The sequence below is a fragment of the Lepidochelys olivacea genome (assembly GCF_965140295.1).
Source record: "Lepidochelys olivacea isolate rLepOli2 genome assembly, chromosome: 27".
NCBI lineage: Eukaryota > Metazoa > Chordata > Testudines > Cheloniidae > Lepidochelys > Lepidochelys olivacea.
In genome coordinates, this window is record NC_140437.1 from 5,996,604 (window position 1) to 6,024,144 (window position 27,541).

At 43.2% G+C, this 27,541-nt stretch overlaps 1 protein-coding gene across 3 annotated transcripts in view; it reads left to right on the forward strand.

The window, feature by feature from the left end:
• Positions 1-27,541, forward strand: part of NSF (N-ethylmaleimide sensitive factor, vesicle fusing ATPase) — a 187,014-nt gene that overhangs the window by 21,998 nt on the left and 137,475 nt on the right. For all 3 annotated transcript variants that reach the window (XM_084615992.1, XM_084615991.1, XM_084615993.1), the window contains exons 2-3: positions 2,633-2,718; positions 19,660-19,759. In XM_084615992.1, the coding sequence (XP_084472118.1) occupies positions 2,633-2,718; positions 19,660-19,759 (186 nt within the window). The remainder of the gene's footprint in view (positions 1-2,632; positions 2,719-19,659; positions 19,760-27,541) is intronic.

Consider the following 27,541-nt stretch of genomic DNA (forward strand, 5'->3'; position numbering starts at 1 on the left):
TCATGTGGGTCCCCACATCTGTACCCTAGAGTTCAGAGTGGGGAGGAAATCCTGATTGTGTTAGCCTAGTTTATTGTATAGAGTTAATGTTAGTAAGTAGTTAAATAGTGTGAGTGGTGCCCTCACTGTGGTTCAAACACTGTCCTTTGTGTGGACAGGCAATCCCCAACAGTGACGCCCACACATGGTGTTTGCTTTGTCTTGGCGAGGCCCACCTTAAAGCTCGCTGTTCGACTTGTAAATTGTTTAAGAAGTGGTCTAAGGTGGTGCGGGAACTTTGCTTCAAGAAGCACCTGCTTAAACCTGCCATGTGACCTCATCTGCCTCCTTGGGTTGAAGATCACTGTTGAACTCAGAGGGTGCTGACGCCTCTTGTTCCAGGGCAGGCACCTCGCCGAAGAGAAGGGGGAACAATTCTCCATCATCAGTGTTGAGAAAGAGGTCTCATAAGACTAATTTGGATTGCTCCAGGTTGTGGGGCAACTCCTTTGCCTCCCCTAGGAAAAGCGCAGACTGGCATGGTTTGGGCACGTGGTATGGTGTGGGTGCCTCTGACCCTGCCCTGTACTGGGTGGGAAGGGCAGAAACACCATACCATTGGCTTGGTTCTGGCTTCCGGGTGTCTGTTGAGCCTGGTACCGACGAGGGAGATGCCGGTACTGACTGAGTTCATGTTGTAAGCGTACCAGGCAGCCTCAGACCTCTTTTGCCTTTCGGTCCTAACCTCCCCATTCATCCGGCACTTTCCCAGGGCTGCGCCACCTGTGGTCCCTCTGATGGAGCGAGACACTGCGCCTCCATGTGTGTTGGCACCGCACCCAAATGCTCCCCTTCCAGTGGTGGGGATATAGCTGGTACCAGAATTGGTGCGGGGAAGCTTGGCACTGGGCCCTCTTCAGCACCACCACAGTTGACTCTGCAAGTACTCTCATGGAAGGATATCCACATCTTCCCATATCTTGACAACTGGTTGCTGAAGGTAGATCCAGAGAGGGGGTTTTCACCCACGTTGACACTACATTGCATTTGCTTCACAGTCTGGGACTCCTTTTAAACACCTCAAAGTCAGCCTTGGCTCCCACTCAAAAAATCAAGTTTGTTGGAGCCTTTTTAGACTCCACAGGTCAAGAGCGTTCCTGCCAACCAACTGCTTCCAGTCAATGCAGCAGCTCTGCTTCAGTCTGCAATCCCAGCCATCCACGACAGTCAGTGTGTGTCTGAGCCTGCTGGGCTGCATGTCCGTGTGCATGCAGGTGATCCAGTTTGCCAGGTTCCGCCTTGACCCCCTTCAGATGTAGCTCAGGATGGTTTACCACCCTGCTCTGCATCCTCTGAAAAGGTTGGTTCACCTCCCTCCACCAGTTCTAGATTCCCTATGCTGGTAGGAGTCCCCACGCAATGTGCGCCAAGGGGACCCTTTCACTCAGGCTTCTCCAACGAAGACATTGGTTACTGATGTTTCCATTCTGGGTTGAGGGGTGAATCTGGCCTTGCTGAAGGTCCATGACCTGTGGGCAGAACCGGGAGCCTCAATCCATATCTACGTGGTGTAACTTCGGGCTATCCTCAATGCATGTTGTGCCTTTTGATACCGCATCAGACACTCAGTGGTACTCACCAACAGTACCATGCAATGTTGGTTTCTTCGATCCCTCATATTCTATGATTCTTTTATTTCAGTCCTCAGGAGACTAAAATCCTTGGTGTCAGTAGAACGGTATCTGGATGAAATTTAATGACTTGTATATGGAGAAGGTCAGACTGTATAATCAAGTGGTCCCGTCTAGCCTTAAACTATATGAAATTATAAAGAGAAGTTTCCCAATAAATTTTAGTTAATAAAAATCTCCCATTTTGGTCTCTGGCCTGGTTGAAAACATCAGAACTATTCATTGAACCATAATATTTTTCCACTGCACAATCTTAAACCTTTGGTGGCACAGTAGGAGAGGGGTGGGTATTCAGGTACTAGAATCCCAAACAGTATAGAGTTTTACATTTTTCTGCCAACACCTTGAATTGCCCTCAGAAGTAAATATGATGCAATATGGTTTAATAGTGGCTAATAGTGCCAAGCAGATATAGTTTTTGTTAGATGAGCTTAGGGCGGTCCTCTGTAGAGTGTACTGCAGTTGTCAGATCTAGAGGTTTCAGGGTGTAGAATGTGGGAATGTCTGTTCAAAGAAAGAAACAAGGCTAGCGTGGTAATATCTTTAATTGGACCAACTTCTGTTGGTGAAAGAGATGTGCTTTCTTCAGATTTCTGAAGAAGAGCTCTGTGAAATTCGAAAGCATGTCTGTTTCACCAACAGAGGTTATTCCAAATAAAGATATTCCCTCACTTGCCTTGTGTCTGTAATATACTGAGGCTACAGTCAACTGCAGACATACTTTAGAGAGAAGCTATGTAAGTGCCTTAGAAACTGTGAATGTAGAAAGGTGCTTTTTGCCACTAATGGCAAACTATGTATCCAAACACCACATCAATTCCAGTGAGATCTCAAGGAACCAATTTGCATTTTATTTAATTAATAAAGTTTAAGAAATGCATAATTTTATTAAAAAAGATGCTTGTATTTTCTTGTGGCTCATTACTGATTTTTTTCTGCCCTGTTTGTGTCACCTCCAATAGTCTATGCAAGCGGCAAGATGTCCTACAGATGAACTATCATTAAGCAATTGTGCTGTGGTGAATGAGAAGGACTTCCAGGCTGGCCTGTAAGTATCCACCATTACTGTTTTGTCTAACGAGAACTAGAGACAGTGTCATTTTAGACCTGGAAGCAGTCAGCTAAATTGCTGAAACTGACTTGTTCCCAGAACTCACTCCGCCTGAGTCACTTGTGTATCTCTTCTTTGGGAATGTGAACGTGGCTTTGAGGTTAAAAGTGAGGGTGTGGCTTTATCCCAAAAGATGGGAATAAGGTAGGGCAATGCTTGGACAAAGAGCAGGGCTTCTTCGTGTGGATGTGTATTTAGGGTATTTCAGTAAAAGTCTTTTTTAAGTGTAATGCATGGAAGCAGAAAACGTCATTTTATCCACAGGAACCTCCTATTACTAGGCTAGTCCATAAAATGCAACTTGAGGAGATGGAAAAGTTTGCCACCTTGTCCTCGTAGCCCCACCTATACAGTTGCTAGACATGATTTCAATATTTGAGATTAAAATATTCTGCAGTTCAAAAATGTGAACATAATGAGGCATACATATATACTATAGGTTTCAGAGTAACGGCCGTGTTAGTCTGTATTCGCATAAAGAAAAGGAGTACTTGTGGCACCTTAGAGACTAACCAATTTATTTGAGCATAAGCTTTCATGAGCTACAGCTCACTTCCACAGTATGCATCCGATGAAGTGAGTTGTAGCTCACGAAAGCTCATGCTCAAATAAATTGGTTGGTCTCTAAGGTGCCACAAGTCCTCCTTTTCTTTTTATATATACTATACTTACTACTCACAAGTAGTAAGGAAATCCCACACTCAAGGTTGTCTGGAGCACTTTGTGTGTGTGTGTATAGTGCTCAGGACAACCTTGAGTGTGGGATTTCCTTACTACTTGTGACTGCTTTCCTTTGCAACCTTAATGTACTTTTAACATATAGGATGTTTTGTGAAAAGAAAAGAAGTACTTTTGGCACCTTAGAGACTAACAAATTTATTTGAGCATAAGCTTTCGTGAGGTACAGCTCACTTCATCGGATGCATGTAGCTCACGAAAGCTTATGCTCAAGTATATTTGTTAGTCTCTAAGGTGCCACAAGTACTCCTTTTCTTTTTGCGAATACAGACTAACACGGCTGCTACTCTGAAGAATGTTTTGTGTGTGCAATGGAGTGGATCTGGGTGATTTTAAGCAGGAAAACTCAATTTAAATAGTTTTTGTATTGTTTCCTAGAGACAGGTTAATTCTCATTGGTAACCATTAAAACATATTGATTTGCAACCGAATATAGCTGTTACATTAAATTTGGTACTTTTTTGCTAGTCACAGTGATGGACTGTATCTATATGCATTCATTGAAGCAATTATATAGATTAACATACATTTAGTCAAATTCTTAATTTTTACATTATTATGTTAGAAAACAGTGAATGATGCATTTCTTGTTTACTGGATGATGATTTCTTATGCAGGATTTTTGTCAAACTGCATTTGGATGGAAATTGGAATTCAATTAAAAATGTAAAAAAAAATAGTTTAAATAAAAATATGCTGGCTGCATAAGAAATATGTGTGTTAAAACATTTTGCGTTTAAGGAAGTATTAATTATACTTAATGACTTGACTGTTTCTCTTCAAAGATATTTAGGTGTCTGAAGATGCAGATAGACACCTAGTGTGGTTTACAAAAGTGCCTAAGCATGTTAGGTGCCTAACTCCCACTGAAATCCGTGAACCATTGTACATTTTTTGTGGCCAGTGTCATGGGGTGTGCCTGCTCTGTAGTGCTTGCTGGTGGCCAAGCGTGGCAGTTCAGACACTGCCTGCCTCAATTTCCTCCTTCTCACGGTTTTCGGTCTCTTCCAGGGTTCACGTGGCTCAACCATGTGGCTGGGTCATTCTCATTTCTGTCGTCTTTCAGGGTAACAGAAGTCCAGACCAAACCAAAAGTACTTTTGCCCCACTTAGGATTCTTTTCAGCCTGCTCTTCAGGTTCAGTTCCCAGTCCCTTCTGGGTTACCTTTCAATTTCTCTGTGGCTCTGACAGAGAGTCCTGACTCCCAGACCACTTCCCTGGAGTCCTCTGACACAGTCTGAGCTCCTCTGGGCTACATTTTATTTCCTTTGGCTCTGAGATAGAGCTTCTTCCCTAGAGTCCCCTCACAGTCCCCTGCAGGCCTTCACTCAAGGCCTTCCCCAGAAACTTCCTGATTCTGTGTGGTTCTGTTCTCTTTCAAAGGGCTCAGAACTACTCGGAAAGAACCCAGATGGTCCTGATAGGGGGTATAGCTAATCTGTCGGAAGTGTGGCTGAGCACAACTACTCTAAAGGGCTAGCCAACCTGTGACAGGCAGGGCTCATCTTGAGAATCTGTTAATGAAAGTCTGATTTAAATCTGTAGTGATTCCTATAGTTAATAATTGATATCTTCAGTGGAACATGCTGTATTCTTCATGGATCTCTAGTTCCCAATCATGCTTGCTGTCATTAGATGTTGGCTGCATGTGTTCTTTCTGCGTGCTGCACTGGCTCTGGCCATATAGCCTGTACAGCAGGCTCCCATCAAACTGTCCAATAACTACAGCCCCATTAGTAGCAAAGGCACTCAGTCAGATTTATTGTCGACAAAGCACAGTAATAGCACCCAACAGACTCTGTGGGGATGCTAAGACATGGATGCCCGTGACGATGGACTCAGTCAGTGGCGGAACTTTCCGCTGCCCCCTAGGCTGGCCAAAGAGACACTCTGAGACTCCATTTCATACACCAATGCGTACAATTTATGTATTGCCCCTCTTGTGTAGCTAGTTACACAACTAACTACACAAGTATAGCCCCCTGACATGGTTTGTTACCACCCATTACCTTGCACATGTTGGTTTGTGTGTACCATACTTTGTATTGGGTGTTCTGGTACCACCCTTCTGGAATGTGTTTGCGTGAGTTTACTGTGCCTAGTACTTGTTAGGAATGTGTTTTTGCAATACCAGCCCTGTTCTGTGAACTTGCAAGTAGGCATGTTTTATAGCAGGGCCTGCCTTTTGCTTACAGCCTGACTTTCGCTAACTTTGCTTTATATCAGCAAAGCTTGCCCACTGCTTTATCTCAGGCCTCTTGTCTCAGGCTCTCTCTCTCTCTACTACATTTGCTATCTGTGGCTACATGAGAGCAAGAGTGCCTCTAACCACTATTTATGTAGCTACTGGTGCTCTAGAGCCCCCAACTGTCCGCTCACTTAAACACCTCCTGCTGCTCAGGCACGCCTGCCATGGCCCATCTACCTCTACCAGCCTGGCCTTTTCCTGCTGCCCTGGAGCAACTTTGCACACACTTCAGCACCCTGAGCCCCACCCCACTGAGGCATAACCACCTTCACCTGGACTCCCCTGCAGGGTCCCATACCCCCTGCACCAAGCACCTGTGTATCCAGATTCCCTCCTGCACCCAGACCCCCACCGAGCTGCTCACAAACTGATTGCGCCTCCCAGAACCCTGGTACTCTTGAGGGAATTCTGTACCAAAAAATTAAATTTAAAATTCTGCAAAGTTCTGCATATTTTAATTGTCAAAATAACACAGAAACACAATAACAATATAATCACACCATTTTCAGTTATTTTGGTAATTTATTTCAAAATTCTTGTCAGCAAATAATTGAAAATGGTGTGATTATGTTGTGTTATTTTGACAAAGAAAATTTGCAGAATTTTAAAATATTGTGCGCAGAATATTTAACTTTTTGGCACAGAATTCCCTTGGGAGTAGTTTCTGTTCACTGGCTTATGTATGTATCACCAACAGATATGTACTAGTGCGGGGACATGATCACCTGAAAACTAGACTGTTACAGCAGTATGGGTCAGGGATGGAAGCTCCTCCTACCCCACTAAATGATAGAAAATGAGTTGTAGGTTCATTCCTACATCATTAAAAGGGGGCTGACACTCAGTGAAAATGCTTATGATGGTGCTTCTGACTTCCTGTATCCAGGGGTGAATACACATTTCAGGGCTTGTCTGTCTGTGTGCTGTGAGCTAGTCAGCTTCTCCAGGTTTGGTTAGTTTTTCTCTACCATGGAGAGCTCCTGTCACAGAAGGAGTTGTCCCAGCCCTCTAGCAACTGTCTCTGATTGAATTGGATTGTGATTTTTTAAAATGGCTTTTGCAGTTGTGCAAATACAAGCAAAATTCTACACTTCTCAGAGTGAGCAGGTGGTGGAGACATGGGTGAAGTGGCAAACCCCATGAACGGTATTAAGAAGTAATTAACAGCAGGTTTGCAGTGGCCAGTTGCTCAACTGCTGGGGAGAAAGGGTGTCAGGAAAAACGTTTCTCCAGATGGCTTCAGAGAACTGCTCCAAAATACACTCTTTTATCTAGTCTTTTATAACTAACTTCTACAAAACACATAGGTCATAATGACCCCTACTGGAGCATCACTCTTCCTAACTTTCAATAAACTTCGAATATCAGAGGAGCCCAGACTCAAGGTCTTCCCTCCACCGAGGTTTTCGGTCTCAGTGGTTGACTTGTCTGTCCCCTCCTCACATTCTGATTAGCAGAAATTGCCAGCTAGATTTGACCTTGCTTCTGAAAGCCTGTCTGCAAATTAACCCTTAACTCTGTGGTGGTCAATTTCATTAATTCATAGTAGCTGAGCGCTCATTATTGCATGGTTGCAATTGGCTTGATCATGTTCTGGAGTAACAATCCAGGGCAACAGTTGTATCTTTTGAGGTATTGATGCGGTGTGAGAGTTGCAGAGAGGAAGCATAGTCCAGTGATTATGGTGGTAGCTGGTCTCTTGGGAGATCCAGGTGGTTCTGTCACAGACTTCCTGTGGGAACGTCGTTAAACCACTGAGCTTCTTTGTGCCTAAGTTCCCAATCTGTGAAATGAGGATAATGCTGCTCTACTTTACAGGGGTGTTGATACCTTAAAAAGACTGAGGCACTCAGCTATTATGCTAATGAGCACTATACAATAGACAGACATTTGCTGGTAGGTTGTCATAGACTCATAGAAGATTAGGGTTAGAAGAGACCTCAGGAGGTCATCTAGTCCAACCCCCTGCTCAAAGCAGGACTAACCCCAACGAAATCATCCCAGCCAGGGCTTTGTCAAGCCAGGCCTTAAAAACCTCTAAGGATGGAAATTCCACCACCTCCCTAGGTAACCCATTCTAGTGCTTCACCACTCTCCTAGTGAAATAGTGTTTCCTAATATCCAACCTAGACCTCCCCTATGGCAATTTGAGACCATTGCTTCTTGTTCTGTCATTGGTCAACTGAGAACAGCTGAGCTCCATCTCCTTTGGAGCCCCCTTCAGGTGGTTGAAGACTGCTACCAAGTCCTCCCTCACTCTTCTCTCCTGCAGACTAAAGGCATTGCTACACTTGCAGTTGTAGAGTGCTTTGAGTTAAACCAGCCTTCGTAGAGCGCAGTAGGGAAAGCGCTGTAGTCTGTCCGCACTGACAGCTTCAAGCGCACTGGTGTGGCCACATTTGCGGCACTTGCAGTGGCATTGGGAGTGGCGCAGTATGGGCAGCTATCCCAGCAGGCAAGTGGCAGCAACATGCTTTGTGGAGTGTGACAGGGAATGTGTTGTGTGTAGGGGGGGGGAAGAGTGGGTTTTTGGGGGACTGAGAGCTTGTCATCATGCTGTCTTGTAAGTTCAGACAGCAGCAGACCTCCCTTCCCCCCTGCCCCCCTCTCTCTCTCTCTCTCTCTCTCACACACACACACAGCATTCCACAGTAATGGTTGCTTTGTCTCGGAGGAGATAAGCAGTCGGCTGTCAGAAATGGAGCTTTCAACGGGCATTTCCGCATTCCTACAGTCGATTCCAAACAATGACAAGAGTGGCCACTTGACTTAAGGGGATTATGGGACGTTTCCGGAGGCTGATCAGAACGCAGTAAAGCAACACCTCATTCTTACTGGCACCGCGGCACTCCAGCGGGGGCGCAGCAAACGTTATTCCACTCGCTGAGGTAGAGTACCAGCAGCGCTGTAGCCGCAGAGTCAGAGCGCTCTACGTGCCTTGCCAGTGTGGACGGGTAGTGAGCTAGTGCGCTTGCGGCTCCTTTATTGCACTGAAACGCGCAAGTGTAGCCAAGCCCTAAATAACCCCAGTTCCCTCAGCCTCTCCTCGTAAATCATGTGCCCCAGCCCCCTAATCATTTTTGTTGCCCTCCGCTGGACTATCTCCAATTTGTCCACATCCCTTCTGTAGTGGGGGAACCAAAACTGGACACAATACTCCAGGTATGGCCTCACCAGTGCTGAATAGAGGGGAATAATCACTTCCCTTGATCTGCTGGCAATGCTCCTACTAATGCAGCCCAATATGCTGTTAGCATTCTTGGCAACAAGGGCACAGTCTTGACTCATACCCAGCTTTGCATCCCCTGGTCCTTTTCTGCAGAACTGCCGAATAGCCAGTCGGTCCCCAGGCTGTGGCAGTGCATGGGATTCTTTCTTCCTAAGTGCAGGACTCTGCACTTGTCCTTGTTGAACCTCATCAGATTTCTTTTGGAGCAATCCTCCAATTTGTCTAAGTCATGCTGGACCCTATCCCTACTTTCCAGCGTATCTCTCCCCCCAGCTTAGTGTCACCCGCGAACTTGTTGAGGGTGCAATCCATCCCGTCATCCAGATCATTGATGAAGATGTTGAACAAAACTGGCCCCAGGACAGACCCCTGGGGCACTCCACTTGATACCGGCCGCCAGCTAGACATTGAGCCATTGATCATTACCTGTTGAGCCTGACAATCTAGCTAGCTTTCTATCCACCTTATAGTCCATTCATCCAATCCATACTACTATAACTTGCTGGCAAGAATACTGTGGGAGACCGTATCAAAAGTTTTTTGCTGAAGTCAAGCTAAGTCACGTCCACCACTTTCCCCATATCCACAGAGCCAGTTATCTCATCATAGAAGGCAATCAGGTTGGTCAGGCATGACTTGCCCTTTGTGAATCCATGTTGACTGTTCCTGATCACCTTCCTCTCCTCCAAGTGTTTCAAAATGGATTCCTTGAGGATGTGCTCCATGATTTTTCCATGGGCAGAGGTCTGTAGTTCTCCGGGTTTTCCTTCTCTTATTTAAAGATGGGCACTATATTTGCCTTTTTCCAATCATCTGGGTCCTCCCCCGATCACCACGAGTTTTCAGAGATAATGGCCAATAGCTCTGCAATCACATTTGCATCTGGCCCTATGGACTTGTGCACGTCCAGCTTTTTCAAGCAGATGCTAGTAATAAAGTGACTGATGTTACAAAAAGTGCAATGCTGAACTGTGAGTATTTAATCTGAAATCCTTGGCTCTTGCATATTAAAAACTAGCACCTTTCCCTAATGTTTCCCGAATAAAATAATGGAGGAGCCTAAGCTTTAGACCTGTAAGAGCCAACTGTGTTCATTTATGACTCTGAGTAAATAATAGTAACTATTAGGTTGCAACCTTCTATCAATTATGAAACCATGCAGGGAACAATGACTCTAGAGGCGTTGTAACCAAAAAAGCCCTGGACATTCTGCTGTATAAATAATCCTGAGAAGGTTGCTTGTTTTGTAGAATTAAGATTTACATAGGAACTAGTGTGGGTGTATTGCTAATGTACTCAATGCTTTTTTTGCCTCTGTCTTCACTAACAAGGTCAGCTCCCAGACTGCTGCGCTGGGCATCACAGCATGGGGAGTAGATGGCTAGCCCTCTGTGGAGAAAGAGGTGGTTAGGGACTATTTAGAAAAGCTAGATGTGCACAAGTCCATGGGGCTGGACGAGTTGCATCCGAGAGTGCTAAAGGAATTGGCGGCTGTGATTGCAGAACTATTGGCCATTATCTTTGAAAACTCGTGGCGAACGGGGGAAGTCCCAGATGACTGGAAAAAGGCTAATGTAGTGCCAATCTTTAAAAAAGGGAAGGAGGAGGATCCTGGGAACTACAGGCCAGTCAGCCTCACCTCAGTCCCTGGAAAAATCATGGAGCAGGTCCTCAAAGAATCAATCCTGAAGCACTTAGATGAGAGGAAAGTGATCAGGAACAGTCAGCATGGATTCACCAAGGGAAGGTCATGCCTGACTAATCTAATCGCCTTCTATGATGAGATTACTGGTTCTGTGGATGAAGGGAAAGCAGTGGATGTATTGTTTCTTGACTTTAGCAAAGCTTTTGACACGGTCTCCCACAGTATTCTTGTCAGCAAGTTAAGGAAGTATGGGCTGGATGAATGCACTATAAGGTGGGTAGAAAGTTGGCTAGATTGTCGGGCTCAACGGGTAGTGATCAATGGCTCCATGTCTAGTTGGCAGCCAGTGTCAAGTGGAGTGCCCCAGGGGTCGGTCCTGGGGCAAGTTTTGTTCAATATCTTCATAAATGATCTGGAGAATGGTGTGGATTGCACTCTCAGCAAATTTGCGGATGATACTAAACTAGGAGGAGTGGTAGATACACTGGAGGGCAGGGATAGGATACAGAGCGACCTAGACAAATTGGAGGATTGAGCCAAAAGAAATCTGATGAGGTTCAATAAGGATAAGTGCAGGGTCCTGCACTTAGGACGGAAGAACCCAATGCACAGCTACAGACTAGGGACCGAATGGATAGGCACAGTTCTGCGGAAAAGGACCTAGGGGTGACAGTGGACGAGAAGCTGGATATGAGTCAGCAGTGTGCCCTTGTTGCCAAGAAGGCCAATGGCATTTTGGGATGTATAAGTAGGGGCATAGCGAGCAGATTGAGGGATGTTATCGTTCCCCTCTATTCGACATTGGTGAGACCTCATCTGGAGTACTGTGTCCAGTTTTGGGCCCCACACTACAAGAAGGATGTGGATAAATTGGAGAGAGTCCAGTGAAGGGCAACAAAAATGATTAGGGGTCTGGAACACATGACTTATGAGGAGAGGCTGAGGGAACTGGGAATGTTTAGTCTGCAGAAGAGAAGAATGAGGGGGGATTTGATAGCTGCTTTCAACTACCTGAGAGGTGGTTCCAGAGAGGATGGTTCTAGACTGTTCTCAAAAGTGGTAGCAGATGACAGAACAAGGAGTAATGGTCTCAGGTTGCAGTGGGGGAGGTTTAGGTTGGATATTAGGAAATCTTTTTCACTATGAGGGTGGTGAAACACTGGAATGAGTTACCTAGGGAGGTGGTAGAATCTCCTTCCTTAGAAGTTTTTAAGGTCAGGCTTGACAAAGCCCTGGCTGGGATGATTTAATTGGGGATTGGTCCTGCTTTGAGCAGGGGGTTGGACTAGATGACCTCCTGAGGTCCCTTCCAACCCTGATATTCTATGATTGTGTGATTCTATTGGTTGTGGAAAAAAACTGCAAATTGTTCTTAAAAGCAAATACACCTGGAGTGTAGAGAAGCCAGAGCTGTAGGCTGTGGTAATCTTGCTGCACTGAAAAGTTTAGCCAGGCCATCCCTATTGCTGCCTTGCAGTAAAGTGCATATGACTGTAATCGCTTGTCATCTTCTATTCTTTTAAAATTAGTACTTACCATTCTATTCTAGATTTGACTTACTGAAGGGGAGAATTTATTGGATGTATACCTTATAACTGGCTTCTTTTTAATATTCACATTATCAGATGCACATATATGTGGATATGATATTCAGATTCAATCATGAAATCACCTTCAGACATGGGACTGGGAATCAGACCTTGGATCTATTCCCAGCTGATTCACTGTGACATCTTGGGACAAGTCACTTCCTCTTCATGCCTTTAGTTTTGACATCTGTAGAAGTTAGCATGAGTCTCATCTTTACACTGATATAGTGCATTGGATCATAGGATCTCAATGCACTTTACAAAGTATTTGTTATTAGACAGTGGTAATATCTTACATTTCTGTTGTACATTCCATCCTGGGGGAATCCCAAATCACTTTGAAAACAATAAAAATGTGCAAAAAGCAAATATCCAGCTCCAGGGAGGACCTGACAATGGCCTGGTGGTGAGAAGTGGAGGAGGGAACACTTCTATTCTTTGGGACACCCTCTGACTCTTGGAGAAAGTTCCCCAGGGGATAGCTAAAATTCTTACGGTTTTAAAAAATGGTTTTAATCTTGGATCCTCTGCTGCTTTATCAAATTCAAACTAAAAGCTGCTTAGGCCATTCAAATATCTCCAGATTACCATTTCATCACCCTTTTACCTACTAAGGTATAGCAATAAAGTGGGGAAACTGTTCCACAGTTCTGTTTCTCAAAGAATGCGGAAAAAATTCACTGCATGCATGCTTATGCTGAATTCTTCCTCTTAAAGAGGGCCTGCAGTTGGAACTGCCAAAGTTACTTCTACATCCGCAGTATGTGCCCAATGACCCTGTAGCTAGACTGAGAGGGGTATTTGTTAGGGGGCTTATTCCTTCACCTGCTCACTTCCCTGGTCCTTCTCGCATGAACAGAGAGCAACAATACCTGAAGTCCAAGGGTGCAAACAATTCCATGTTTATTGGGGTGAACTTCCAGCAAGCAACGATTCCAATTTCCTTCCTTAGTATCCTCCTCCCCAGCTCTGACACCACAGAACCTTGCCTGTGTCCCTGTTCCCATTCCCCCCTTTAGCAAAACATGATTCCAATTTCCCCACCTGCATTCCCATTCCCCGCTTTTCTTCCTGATTGACTGCAGACTATATAGTAAAACTTGAGTTCCGCTTAGCTATACCTTAGCCAATCATTTTACTGAAATTTAACTAACCAATCCTAACATATTGTAACATGATTATTTAACCAGTTATATCCCACCACCTGAATTAGTTTACACCCAGCAAAATTAATTATATAGCAGACAGAAACAATCACAGAATCAGACAGAGATTATACAGACAAACAATAGGGAAATGGGGACTACAGTGATAGAACAACAAAGAAATGAGGATTTCACATCCCAGCTATTGATAAGTGAGTTCTTGCCAGACAGGATGCTATCAAACTGAGTTTCCTTTTACATCTTCTAGGCACTTCCCTTTTGCTGGAGATGATAGGAATACAACCCTGTCCTGATAATGCCTAACAGCCCAATAATACCTTATTTCATTGTGACCAGTTTGGAATGTAAGGATGTGACCATATGCTTTCCAGCTTACGGCTGCCTCTGCTGCTTAGCCAGAGGCCTTAGCCTAAGAACAGGGCCTCAAACTGTCACAGTGAGAAAAGGCCTTATACAGGCAGACAGTGATTTTGATTCTTTCTTTCTTTTATACCTCTATAACTAGCTAAATGATAAACATATACCTAAATTCTTAAATTCTTAAAGTATAGGCCTTTGCAGGTAGGCTTGAATATCTATATCCTAACAGTATTCAGCACATTCATTTATTAGGTGAGACCCTTGTTAAGTTGCACTGAGTTGGAGAGTCATTGTGAGTGAGTGAACACTATGAAAATTAAAAGTAGGGATGTTATATCATGGACTATTCTTTTCCTTTACTTTTGACAGTTGGAGTTGAGTTTTAATTATGTGATGATACTTAATGCGTTAGAAGTTACTTCTTTCTATGTAGTTCTGTTGTTTATTCTCTGGTCAGGTGGGAAGAGTCTTCCATTCTGGGGTATGGATTGGTAGGCATAGGGAGGCATGTGGCCCTAGCCTCTGTTTGCCAGAAGCTGGGAATTGCGTGACGGGGGATGGATCACTTGATGGTTACCTGTTCTGTTCATTCCCTCTGGGTCACCTAGCATTGGCCGCTGTTGGAAGACAGGATACTGGGCTAAAAGAAATTTGATGAGGTTCAACAAGGACAAGTGCAGAGTCCTGCACTTAGGAAGAAAGAATCCCATGCACTGCTACAGACTGGGAACCGACTGGCTAAGCAGCAGTTCTGCAGAAAAGGACCTGGGGATTACAGTGGACGTGAAGCTGGATATGAGTCAGCAGTGGGCCCTTGTTGCCAAGAAGGCCAACGGCACATTGTGCTGTAGTAGTAGGAGCATGGCCAGCAGATTGAGGGAAGTGATTATTTCCCTCTGTTCGGCACTGGTGAAGCCACACCTGGAGTACTGCGTCCAGTTTTGGTCCCCTCACTACAGAAAGGATGTGGACAAATTGGAGAGAGTCCAGCAGAGGGCAATGAAAATGATTAGAGGGCTGTGGCACGTGACTTATGAGGAGAGGCTGAGGGAACTGGGCTTATTTAGTCTGCAGAAGAGAAGAGTGACTGGGGATTTGATAGCAGCCTTCAACTACCTGAAGGGGGGTTCCTAAGAGGATGGAGCTTGGCTGTTCTCAGTGGTGGCAGATGACAGAACAAGGAGTAACGGTCTCAATTTACAATGGGGGAGGTCTAGGTTGGATATTAGGAAACACTTTTTCACTAGGAGGGTGGTGAAGCCCTGGAATGCGTTACCTAGGGAGGTGGTGGAATCTCCATCCTTAGAGGTTTTTAAGGCCCAGCTTGACAAAGCCCTGGCTGGGATGATTTAGTTGGGGATTGGTCCTGTTTTGAGCAGGGGATTGGACTAGATGACCTCCTGAGGTCCCTTTCAACCCTGTTATTCTGTGACTCTGTTTCTAACAGCAGGGGCTGAGAAGGGCATTTTCTATAATTGCTCCTCCCAGCGGCTGGGCCACTGTGGTAATGGGCACAGGAACTGAGAGGAGGGGGACTGTTTTTCTGTCCTCTTAATGCCTCTGCTGCTGATGCCCAGGTAGTGTGGAATAGGAAATTGACTGACTTGAATGCAGAGAGGGTGAGATGCAGAGCTGGGGGAAGAAAGGGTTGGGGGTGTTGCCTGATCTATTGGTTAGGTATTATTTAGAGATTCCAACTTAACATTCTGTTGTTTAGCAGGATTAATTTGTCTCTACATTGGCCACAGTTTTGCAGTTGTTTTCAGAGTGAGGACGTCCATGTATGTGGGGGAGATTTGCATTTAAGGAAGACTTTCTGAATTTATCATAGTTTAATTAGAACAATCAATAATATCACAAACACTACCATGTAGTACAGTAGATAGAGATAATACAAGCATCCAAAACTTGCATATTCACACCATCCTTTGCTGGGGAGCCCTGTAATAGGCAAGATGACCCATCCATGGTCCTTGGCCTTGCAGGTTCCAGGAACTCTCCTGGGAGTGCATGGGTCGAGTGCCACCTTTTGTCAGAGTGCATATTAAAATGATTATCATTGGCTTGAGCCTGATTCGGTGCGAGAAGATGCAATGCAAACCTCCCATGGCCCATCCTAGTTCTGAGATGTGCCCTTCCCCACTTTCTTCTATGGCTGCTTCTGTGCAGTGAGAGCCTGTTATGGTGGCTTTCTGGAGTAACAAACCAGCCTGAGGCCACTAAAATCACTTCATTTGTGCCCTAACCCAGGGTCTGATCTCCTGTTTCATATTTTAAATAAATATATTCTGAGAAGTCCTCTCCGTCCCCCGTCCCCCCCAAAAGTGTAGAACAGGGGGTGACCTCCTTTGGGGGGAGGGCTTTTTCTGAATAACTTTATGATTTTCTCACCACCCTCTTCTTGAAAAACAAGCTTCCAGAAGTCGCTAAGATTGTAACTGTGAAACCTGATGAAAATGATACCTTCCTTCCGTTTTGTACAAAAAGTGTCTCAATCTATAAAGCCATTTATAGCACTAAAGCTTTTACAGTGCGTTTTGGAATCCTTTCTTGCCAAGCTGTGCCAGTGGTTAAGTACTATGGTTCCTTTATTTTAAAAGGCTAATTAAATCATGGATGCAATCAGTGAGTGACAGTATATGGATGCTTACACAAAGTTACTGTGAAGAATAAGTTGACATTAAACATAATTGAGATCAGGGAGCTTTAGAGTGATAGGCAGAGGCAACTCGTGGAGGGGCCACGTTCCCCCTTTCCCAGATTTCTGCCAGAGTTTGCTGGCCAGCCCCCCTCCCTGTGTGGCAGCTGCTGGAGCTGGCGAGCTGTGGTGTGGGGACAGGCAGCAGCAAAAAGGGGCTGCTGAAGGTAAGGGGCGTGTGACTCAAGCTATTGTGGGGTGGGGGAGGCAAACCTTTACATTATTCCCCTCCACTATCAGCAGGTACCCCACTCGTCTCTGGTGACAAAGGTGACTGCAGTAATATCTTTTATTGGACCAACTTCTTTTGGAGGGGGAGAGAGAGAGAAAGGGGCTTTTGAGCTACACAGAGCTTTGCTTCAGATCTGGGAAAAGTAGTGGAACAGATCCTTCAGCATATGTAGTTAGCACATATTTCAAGAGACCATTCAAGGTAAAAAGAACAGGAGGACTTGTGGCACCTTAGAGACTAACAAATTTATTAGAGCATAAGCTTTCGTGGGCTACAGCCCACTTCATCGGATGCATAGAATGGAACATATAGTTTTTTATATATGTATATATGTTCCATTTTACACACACACACGCACGCACACACAAAAGTTGGAAGTTACCATACAAACTGTGAGAGGCTAATTAGTTAAGATGAGCTATTATCAGCAGGAGAAAAAACTTTTGTAGTGATACTCAAGATGGCCCATTTAGACAGTTGACAAGAAGGTGTGAGGATACTTAACTTAGGGAAATAGATTCAATATGTGTAATGACCCAGCCACTCCCAGTCTCTATTCAAACCCAAGTTAATAGGATCTAGTTTGCATGTTAATTCAAGCTCAGCAGTTTCTCATTGGAGTCTGTTTTTGAAGCTTTTCTGTTGCAAAATTGCCATCCTTAAATCTTTTACTGAGTGGCCAGCGAGGTTGAAGTGCTCTCCTACCGGTTTTTGAATGTTATGATTCCTGATGTCAGATTTGTGTCCATTTATTCTTTTGTGTAGAGACTGTCTGGTTTGGCCAATATACATGGCAGAGGGGCATTGCTGGCACATGATGGCATATATCACATTGGTAGATGTGCAGGTTGAACGAGCCCCTGATGGCGTAGCTAATGTGATTAGGTCCTATGATGGTGTCACTTGAATAAATATGTGGACAGAGTTGGCATTGGGCTTTGTTGCAAGGGTAGGTTCCTGGGTTAGTGTTTTTGTTGTGTGGTGTGTGGTTGCTGGTGAGTATTTGCTTCAGGTTGAGGGGCTCTCTGTGAGCGAGGACAGGTCTTTCTTCCAAGATCTGTGAGAGTGAGGGATCGTCCTTCAGGATAGGTTGTAGATCCTTGATGATGCACTGGAGATGTTTTAGTTGGGGCCTGAAGGTGATGGCTAGTGGCGCTCTGTTACTTTCTTCGTTGGGCCTGTACTGGAGTAGATGATTTCTGAGTATTCTTCTGGCTCTGTCAATCTGTTTCTTCACTTCAGCAGGTGGGTGTTGTAGTTGTAAGAATGCTTGATAGAGATCTTGTAGGTGTTTGGCTCTGTATTAGGGATTGGAGCAAATGCGGCTGTATCATAGAGCTTGGCTGTAGACAATGGGTCGTGTGGTGTGATCTGGATGAAAGCTGGAGGCATGTAGGGAAGTATAGCGGTCAGTAAGTTTCTGGTATAGGATGGTGTTTATGTGGACCATTGCTTATTAGCACAGTAGTGTCCAGGAAATGGGCCGCTTGTGTGGATTGGTCTAGGCTGAGGTTGATGGTAGGATTCCTCAAGGGCTTCTTTTCCATGGGTCCAGATGATGAAGATGTCGTCAATGTAGTGCAAGTAGAGTAGGGGCGTTAGGGGACGAGAGCTGAGGAAGCGTTGTTCTAAGTCAGCCATAAAAATGTTAGCATACTGTGGGGCCATAGCAGTGCCGCTGACTTGAAGGTCTCCATTGTCTCCACGTGTGAAATAGTTATGGGTGAGGACAAAGTCACAAAGTTCAGCCACCAGGTTTGCCGTGATATTATTGGGGATACTGTTCCTGACGGCTTGTAGTCCATCTTTGTGTGGAATGTTGGTGTAGAGGGCTTCCACATCCATAGCGGCCAGGAGGGTGTTTACACATATTGAATCTATTTCCTTAAGTTAAGTATCCTCACACCTTCTTGTCAACTGTCTAAATGGGCCATCTTGATTATCACTACAAAAGTTTTTTCTTCTGCTGATAATAGCTCATCTTAATTAATTAGCTTCTCACAGTTTGTATGGTAACTTCCAACTTATCTGTATGTGTATATATATGTTCCATTCTATGCATCCGATGAAGTGGGCTGTAGCCCATGAAAGTTTATGCTCCAATAAATGTTTAGTCTCTAAGGTGCCACAAGTACTCCTGTTCTTTTTGTGGATGCAGACTAACACGGCTACTACTCTGAAACCATTCAAGGTAAAGTGGCCCATTAACACCCCTCCAATCCTGGGATGGGGGAAAGGCAGTAGATCTGGGTGGCCAAACAAACAATGGCTCATGAGCTGCATGCGGCTCTTTTACAGTTAAAGGGCAGCTCGCGGAGCCCCCCACATTTTCCACCTACTAGACAGTGGAAGGGGGGTGCTTGGAACCTCTGCCTTGCAGCAGGTTGGTGAGGTAGGGGCTTCTGCACAGTGGGGAGGGGAGTCTTGGGGCTTCAGCCCTGTGGGGCACGCCTGCCAGGGCATGGGGCTTCAGCAGGAGCGGGGCTGAAACCCCAAGCCCCGGCAGGCTCCTCCCGAGGGGCCAAAGCTCCAACCCGAGGCAGGTGTGCCCTGGCTCTCGAACATCTGAAGATTGTCATATTCAGCTTGGCGGGTCAGTAAGTTTTTTGTCCCTAGTGTTGTTGTAATTGCCTCCCTTGATTGTTGTAATAAGCCATAAATCCATTGTCTCTATTCAGTCCATGATTTTTAGTGTCTAGTAGAGTGATGAATTTAAACTCCCAGGTTCATCTTTTGAAAGTGTTCTGCAGATTTCCTTTCCTCAGTCTCAAAGGGGCCCTGCACCCATATGACGCCTGATTCAAGTCCATGACTTCAGTGCAGCTCTGCAGAGGCATACTCCTGCTTACATTGTATTGCAGGACTGGTGCCTTAGTTTTTCCATCACAGAAGTTGAATGAAATCTAAGAATTGTTACTCATGATTTCTCATAACATTGGAATTGAAATAAAATGCTGGTCTTTCTTTTCTAGGCATGTAGTTGTGAGGACTTCTCCAAACCACAGATACATTTTCACGTTGAGAACCCATTCATCAGTTGTTCCAGGCAGTATCGCGTTCAGCCTGCCCCAGGTATTGTGTGGTCTCACTTTTCCGCTAGGAAGAAGGTGGAAGGACTTTTAAACAAAAGAAGGCATTTGTATCATGTCAGTTTTTTAAAGTTAACAATTTCAATGGGGAAAAAACCCTGTGGATAAATATTAGTGTAAATTAATGCTGCAAGTTTGGGCTTTTGCAATCAGAATTTCAAGAGACCTTTCTGATAGACTGGGCACATTTTCAGTAAAATAAGATGTAAGAGGCATTTTTGGGGAAAAGTAGGTAAAACAATTAGTTTTCATAATTTGAATGTGCTGAATCTGAAAATATTTACCAAGCTGAATTTTGAAAATTTCGCTACCTAAATTGGAATTAAAAATTTATGTAAAATTTGAAAAATTAGAAAGTTTTCTATTTTTATTCTGCTACAAAGAGTTACTGTATATCCTGCACATTGTTAGACAAGCATAATTTAACAGTTCCTACATGTGCCGACACACCCCTTGCATTCACAGGCCCCAGTGCATGCCAGTGTAATATTTCTTCAGCTGCAGTGTTGTGATATGCACTCTTTGATACATCCACAGGTAACAATTTCTGCACAGCTGTCAGGGATTGGCTCTAGTGGCATTAGCTCTTGGGTACCATTTCCCCATTATGTTTGGTCCAACCCATGTTCTCTAGTGGGGGTAGTGTGGGATTGTTGTAATTTGCCTGCCTACACTTCATAACTTGCAGGTGAGCTCTTTGAGTGCCGCATAGTGCATCGCTTGTTGGGGGCAGTGCCTCTGGTGTTGACACTTGGAGAACAATATCACCCGGGTCTTGTCGCAGCCCTCCTCATCAGATAAATGGTACGTGTTGCAGATGAACTTTTCTGCTGAAATGATCGTTCTGTAGATCATCCTTCCCCCAGTGTCTTGGGAGTACATGTTTCTCCATGAATATTGTCCAAGCAGTTTTCTTGCTGTTTCCAACAATATAGGAAACAGCATCACTGACTGCCAGTGCATGGAAGGAGAGTACTGTTTCTGTGTCTGCTTGGAGAAACGCAGGCAGAAGCTTCTCTTGACTAGTATGAACAGGAATGCATTTGGGTTTTTTTTGATGTTCCAGCCTTCATCCACAACTTGCTGCAATGCATTTTGTCATAGTGTTCCACTAACAGAAGAAGAATATTAGTGTCTCGTGCTGACACAACTACACAGTCAGCATCTGTTTGTATACAGTGCAGTAGAATTCTGGTGTCACCGCCTTCATGGTCACCTTGCAACTTACTTGTGTCCAGAGATGGGTTTGATGATTTAACTGAACTGGGTTCTTTGAACTCTCTGGTATGACAATTTTATGGAGCATTGATGAGGAGTTCTTCAGATAAGAAGCAAGCCAGATCAGCCTTATTTTTGGAATGGGCCAAGAAGTCTGACCAGCTGTTAGGAAGTGGAACAGATCTGTCCTCAGTGATTTTTCCGAATTTGCTTAGAAGCTTTGGAGTGCTTCGGTCACATCATTCTTTAATAGAATTCTGTTTGTACCTTTCAAAGATGACATCAGTCCTGCTGAAATGCTGTCCAGAATGAAGAGCTAACGCCACAGAAATGTTTGCAAGGTTGCCAGTGCCATTTCATGTGCTTGGCTGTAAATCACTGGGTAGGATGTGCTATCAAGATGATCTCAGGAAGAAAATGGCTGTTTGTTAAAAACACCTATCCTACCAGACTTATTTTCACATCTAAGATGCCCGTTTACCTCAGCAAGAGCAAGAGGAACTGGCATTAGCTCATTATGTGATATTTTGTGCAGATCCACCATCCTTATAGGCAGTAATGACGCGCTGTAATATGAGATGATCAGCCATTGATGTGACTACCTTGCCTTTGATTTTCTTCCCTTTTCCAGCTGTCTGTGGATGGAATTATTGGCATGTAGCCATATCCTAGAATCATAGAATGTCAGGGTTGGAAGGGACCCCAGGAGATATCTAGTCCAACCCCCTGCTCAAAGCAGGACCAATCCCCAATTTTTGCCCCAGATCCCTAAATGGCCCTCTCAAGGATTGAACTCTCAACCTTGGGTTTAGCAGGCCAATGCTCAAACCATTGAGCTATCCCTCCCCTCCCCTCCGTATGTATTTAACGGAGAGTTATTGTTACTCTGTTTTTCATTAAAACTTGTCCAACCAGATTTTGGATTTTCAAGTTGGCATTCGAAGGCAAAATGCCATATCCTGTGCTTGTGCTTTCAAAGCTGATTGGCAGTCACTTGTGTGTCCAGCTCACCACTCTGTGCAGACATCTGCATTGGATGTTGGTTCTGCTTTACCATCTGTGATATTAGCAGGAAAGATTGTGTTCATTGCATCTGGAAGATTCAAAGTAGCATGATTTGTTGGCTCAATATCCTGCACTATCAGATCAGATGCAGGTCCTCTCTGCCACTGTGTGGCATGAAATATGTTTTACCCATCAAGTGTAAACTCATTTATATCAATGTTCTCTGTAGTGAAATGGGTAAATCTTCATTTAGCCTTGCTTGTTGGGATTACTGTCCCATCCTCATTCCTTGTCATCAGTGTGCTGTTGGCTAGTGCTATGTCAGCTCGAAATACATCCTTGTGACTGATACAGTGCCCAGTGTTGTGAAACATCTGGACGAGTTTTTTTAATCTTGTGGCTTGGTGAAGGGTGCTTCCAAGCCCAACTTGTTTGGGTATCCACTTATCTCCACTTACACTGTCCATGAAATCTTGTGCAATATTTAACACCCTGGACTGTTTACATGATGCCTATTTCTCATCTTCATATACTTCTGCAACATTATCTTCTGTGCTGCCCTCCTTCTCCTCCTCTTCTTCATCACCTTCAACTTCTCCTACTTCAAGAATAGACTTGCCACCGAAGAGGAGTTGCAAAAACATGTATACTCTTTTTGGTACGCAGGCTAGTGCCTCTTCTTCACTGGTGTTTAGCGCATGGTATCCAGGATGAGCAAGTATACCTGAGCGTAATTTCAATGCTACGTGTACCATTGAGGGAAATTCATCTTCCAGATCAGTCTTGTAAACTGAAATGCATGATGATTTTTCTTCTCCTGCACTAACAATTTATAGAAAGGGATGCGATGGAATTTGACAGGCATTAATAACGTGTGTGTGTCAGAAGCAAGTTGATCATGTAAAACAGTGAACTCGTAAGCACCATCAAGATGTAGAATAAGTTTTTCTTTGGAGACTGCTGTAAGGCTCACAAATGAACATGGGACTGCTCCACCAGCTTTGTTTGAGAGAAGACAGTAATGAGTCCATAGCTGTGAAAGTTCCAAAACACAGCCTTTTTTGACTTATTACTAAGGCAGACCATTGGCAAGTCAGTACCACTATGAGTGGTTTCATGCTTAGTTTTTGTTAATTTTCTCAAGATATGCTTACTGCATTTAGTGTGGTAGTTCCCTTCTGAATCTATAAGGTCACTTACTTCAGGTACACGGTGCTCATGTTCATACTCAGTTGCCTCTTGTTTGTTCATTTTGAATGTTGCTACAGAAGAAAGTTTTATTTGGAACATCCATCCTGGCAGAAAATGCAAAGTTCACTAAGGGGAGCTTGCTCCAAAACACTGTCGAGGTTTTGCTGATTGTAACGCAAGATCAGGTTTGCAGTTCACCCTTACTGGTTGGTGAAGTAGCTTTAGCAGATTTATGAAGTTTGCTAATTTTGCCTGTGTACGTTGCATAACAGTTTTTAATGCAAAGTAATGATTGCCTGCGTTCAGACTGAAGAGCTGTTAGAACTCTTATCAATTGCATCCCAATTTTGGAAATCCCTGAGTGTCTTGCATTGGTTGCCTCTTATATTGTAGCCAATCCCTGTTCACTAGAAGCAAAAACTGTGTTTTTTCACATCTTGATAAATAATGCATTGTTCGTAAGCTACTGTTGAAGGATCTGTGCAATACCTGATGATACTAATAAATATAATTACCAACTACCAAATGGATATTGAACAAATAACAATACCAATATGTAGCTTGTGCCATGGCATAGGTATCCAAATCGATACTCAACTCATACTGTATGCAAAAGTGAGCTTTAGGTTAGGTTAGTGGTTAGGACTAATAATTAGCTAGCAATTTATATTTTTGAAAGAGGAGAATTTATGGAAATAAAGTATGTCATACTTTGTTATTTATGATTCTTTGTGTAATGTATAGCAATGCATTGAACTCCTCACATCAAAAATACTTGAAAAGTAGTTAGAGAACCAAGATGCATAAGGTAATATCTTTTATTGGAGGACCAACTTCTGTTGGTGAGAGAGACAAGCTTTTGAGGTTACACAGAGCTCTTCTTCAGGTCTGGGAAAGGTACTCAGAGAATCACAGCTAAAGACAAGATTCAAGGTGAAGTGCTTGAGTGGTTGCTTAAAATGTGTGTTAACTACTTATGCTAAGCAGTCTGTTCCATCTTGTATTTAGCTGTGACGCTGAGTAAGTTTTCCAGACCCGAAGAAGAGCTCTGTGTAAGCTTGAAAGCTTCTCTGTCTCTCTCACCAACAGAAGTTGGTCCAGTAAAACAAATTACCTCACCCACCTTGTCTCTCTAATATCCTGGGACCGACATGGCTACAACAACACCGCATACAACAATGAAAAAGATTGAAGAAACTAACTACTAAATGTCAGCCTTACTGCAAAACCAACAAAATTCAAGTGCATATCATCACATGGCCAGAGATCACTCCCTGCATTTTCTGATAGTACAGTATTCCAAATTAGGAACATATTCCATATTTAGAACCTCTCCTTTACTGTCTATTTATTTATTTTTTTTAAAGTTACAAACGTTAGCCTTAAAGTTCAGATTTCAGCTTGGTAAACATCATCTTCAGATTCAGCACATTCAAATTATGAAAGAAAACATGTTTGCCAACTTTTCTCCAGAAATGCTTTTTGTTTAATTCATATCAGCTTATTTGAGGATTTGGCCTACTCTGAGATAGGTGCAGCTAACTTCCTGTTGGCCCTTGACTGTCTTTTTTCCTTTTTCCTTTTTCCTTTTTCCTTTTTAGAGGTTATAATGGAATAAGCATATACATTGTAGCTGCTTTACTGTCCTCTGTTATAGAATCTAAATGTGAGAGCAAGAAAAGATCTATTAAATCATGCAGTTCTTCTGGTTCGTCTCCTATTCTCTGCAGTACATTAGCCTCAGAGGATGTCATAAATATATCAGTGTATGCACAAAAGCTAATTTCTCACTCTTATCATGCTGATGAAAAAGTTACTCTATGCTTGTTGAGGTGAGTCGGTGTACAGAATTTTGTAAGGTTGTCATATGCTCCATTATGTCTTAATCAGGAAAAACATAATCCTTTTCTACTGATGCTCCATATGCTACTTCTATGACAGGAGTCTGGAAAATAATGAGAAGTATAAGATGCTTGGCAGCAGTGGGTTGCAGTGTGTACGTCTAATTCAAGGTTCCAGTAGGTGCTGCCATGCTGACAAACACTTCTCCAAGTGAATAAAGCAGAAACTGCTTTGAAATATAGCTGCTGAGAGACTTTTTTCTTAAAATGCAACTAGGGAAGTGTCTCCAGTGCTGAGGAGTAAATGTAAATAGGAATTTTCTTTTCAGTTTAGTTTGTTTCATCTTGCTGATAAGATCTGCTACAAATGCTGCTGAATGAACGTTTTCAACTGAGTAATTTCTGATTTAAAAAAAAAATTTCAGTGCAGCCTGCGTTATACATATGATGATGTTTTCCATTGGTTTCTGGGCCTGGGCAATCAGGGTATTGTTCTTGCTAACCATTACTTAACATTGTGCCTTGCTAAAGTAGTGTCTAGAGATTATTTAATTCATTAGAACTATTTTCCAAGAAAGTAGCAACAGTCAACACTGGAGTATGCTTTGTTTGTAACTCCTACTAATGTTAATAGAAATTACATATGCATCAAAAGAGGGACAGACCCCGATATGGCTAGACAATGAAATTCAGGAACATAACTATGCTTGATGTTTTTGAAAGGGCCAGCTAATGAATAATACTAGAAATTTCAGCAATAAGCAATAATTTTGTTGTGGATCTCAATAATTCTGCCCAAGAAATTGGGAACTAAAAAAGCTGAATTGGCTGCAAATCTGTAAAGAGATGTATGGTCAAGAATGATTTAGTCACTGGAATGAGAAATGTTTAGCTTTGGTATGCAATGGTGAAAGTATAGTGAGTGCTGCAATCAAACCACAATCCAGACCATATCAATAAGTTAAATTCTATTCATTAAATTCTATTAAATTCTGACCCCAAGAAAGGGGTTGTTGTGATCATCATCATTCTAGTCTCACTGTGTAACACAGGCCATAGAATTTCACTCAGAGTACATTAAACCACTTGTCCATTCCTTCTCTGTTCTGTAAGAATCCTTTAGACCTACTGAAATTCACTTAAATATCTTTTTTATAATACCTAATTTCTCATTCACCGAAAGATCTCAAAAGAACATAAACTATAATACAATGCATTATAAATATTTTCCCCAATGAGAGTTTTCACACAATCACCCATTTAAAATGCGTGTAAAGTGGACCATACTCTTTTCTGCCTGTTGAGATACATCTCCCCTTTAATCTTCATACAGTGCGTGTGCTTGAGCAGTGGACTGAACTGAATGGCAGGAAAAATACTGTTTCTTTTATCGTCAGGGATGTGCTGGAGTCATGAGCTCACTTTTGTTAACAAGGCTGCACTTAATCATTTCTGTCTTCAAGAGCTGTTGTAACTATTCTCTGTGGGATTAAACATGAATGGTTTCACATAACTTGGTTACAGTACAGTCAAAGCCACCAAATGGCAAAATGATGACATTCTGTAAGGGTTTTGTCATTGTTGTGTTTTTTGTTACCTCTTACAAAGTATTTTGTTAGGTTTTATTTAGGGCAGTCAAGCGATTAAAAAAATTAATTGCGATTAAAAAGATTAATAGAATACTGTTTAAATGTTTTTGTATGTTTTCTACATTTTCAAATATATTGATTTCAATTACAACACAAAATACAAAGTGTACAGTGCTCACTTTATATCTTTTATTACAAATATTTGCACTGTAAAAAACAAAAGAAATAGTATTTTTCAATTCACCTACTACAAGTACTATAGTGCAATGTCTTTATCATGAAAGGTGAACTTACAAATGTAGAATTATGTACAATAAAAACCTGCATTCAAAAATAAAGCAATCTAAAACTTTAGAGCTTACAAGTCCTTGTTCAGCCAATCGCTCAGACAAACAATTTTGTTTACATTTGCAGAAGATAATGCTGCCTGCTTCTTTACAGTGTCACTTGAAAACGAGAACAGGCATTTGCATTGGCACTGTTGTAGCCAGCATCACAAGATATTTGCATGCCAGATGCACTGAAGATTTGTATGTCCCTTGATGCTTCAGCCACTGTTCCAGAGGACAGTGCATCCATGCTGATGACGGATTCTGCTCAATAGCGATCCAAAGCAGTGGGGACCAACGCATGTTCATTTTCATCATCTGAGTCAGATGCCACCAGCAGAAGGTTGATTTTCTTTTTTGGTGGTTTGGGTTCTGTAGTGTTCGCATCAGAGTGTTGCTCTTTTAAGACCAAAGAATGCTCCACGCCTCATCCCTCTCAAATTTTGGAAGACACTTCAGATTCTTAAATTTTGGGTCGAATGCTGTAGCTATCTTTAAAAATTTCACATTGGTGTCTTCTTTGCCTTGTCAAATTTGCAGTGAAGTGTTCTTAAAACGAACAACATGTGCTGGGTCATCATTCGAGACTGCT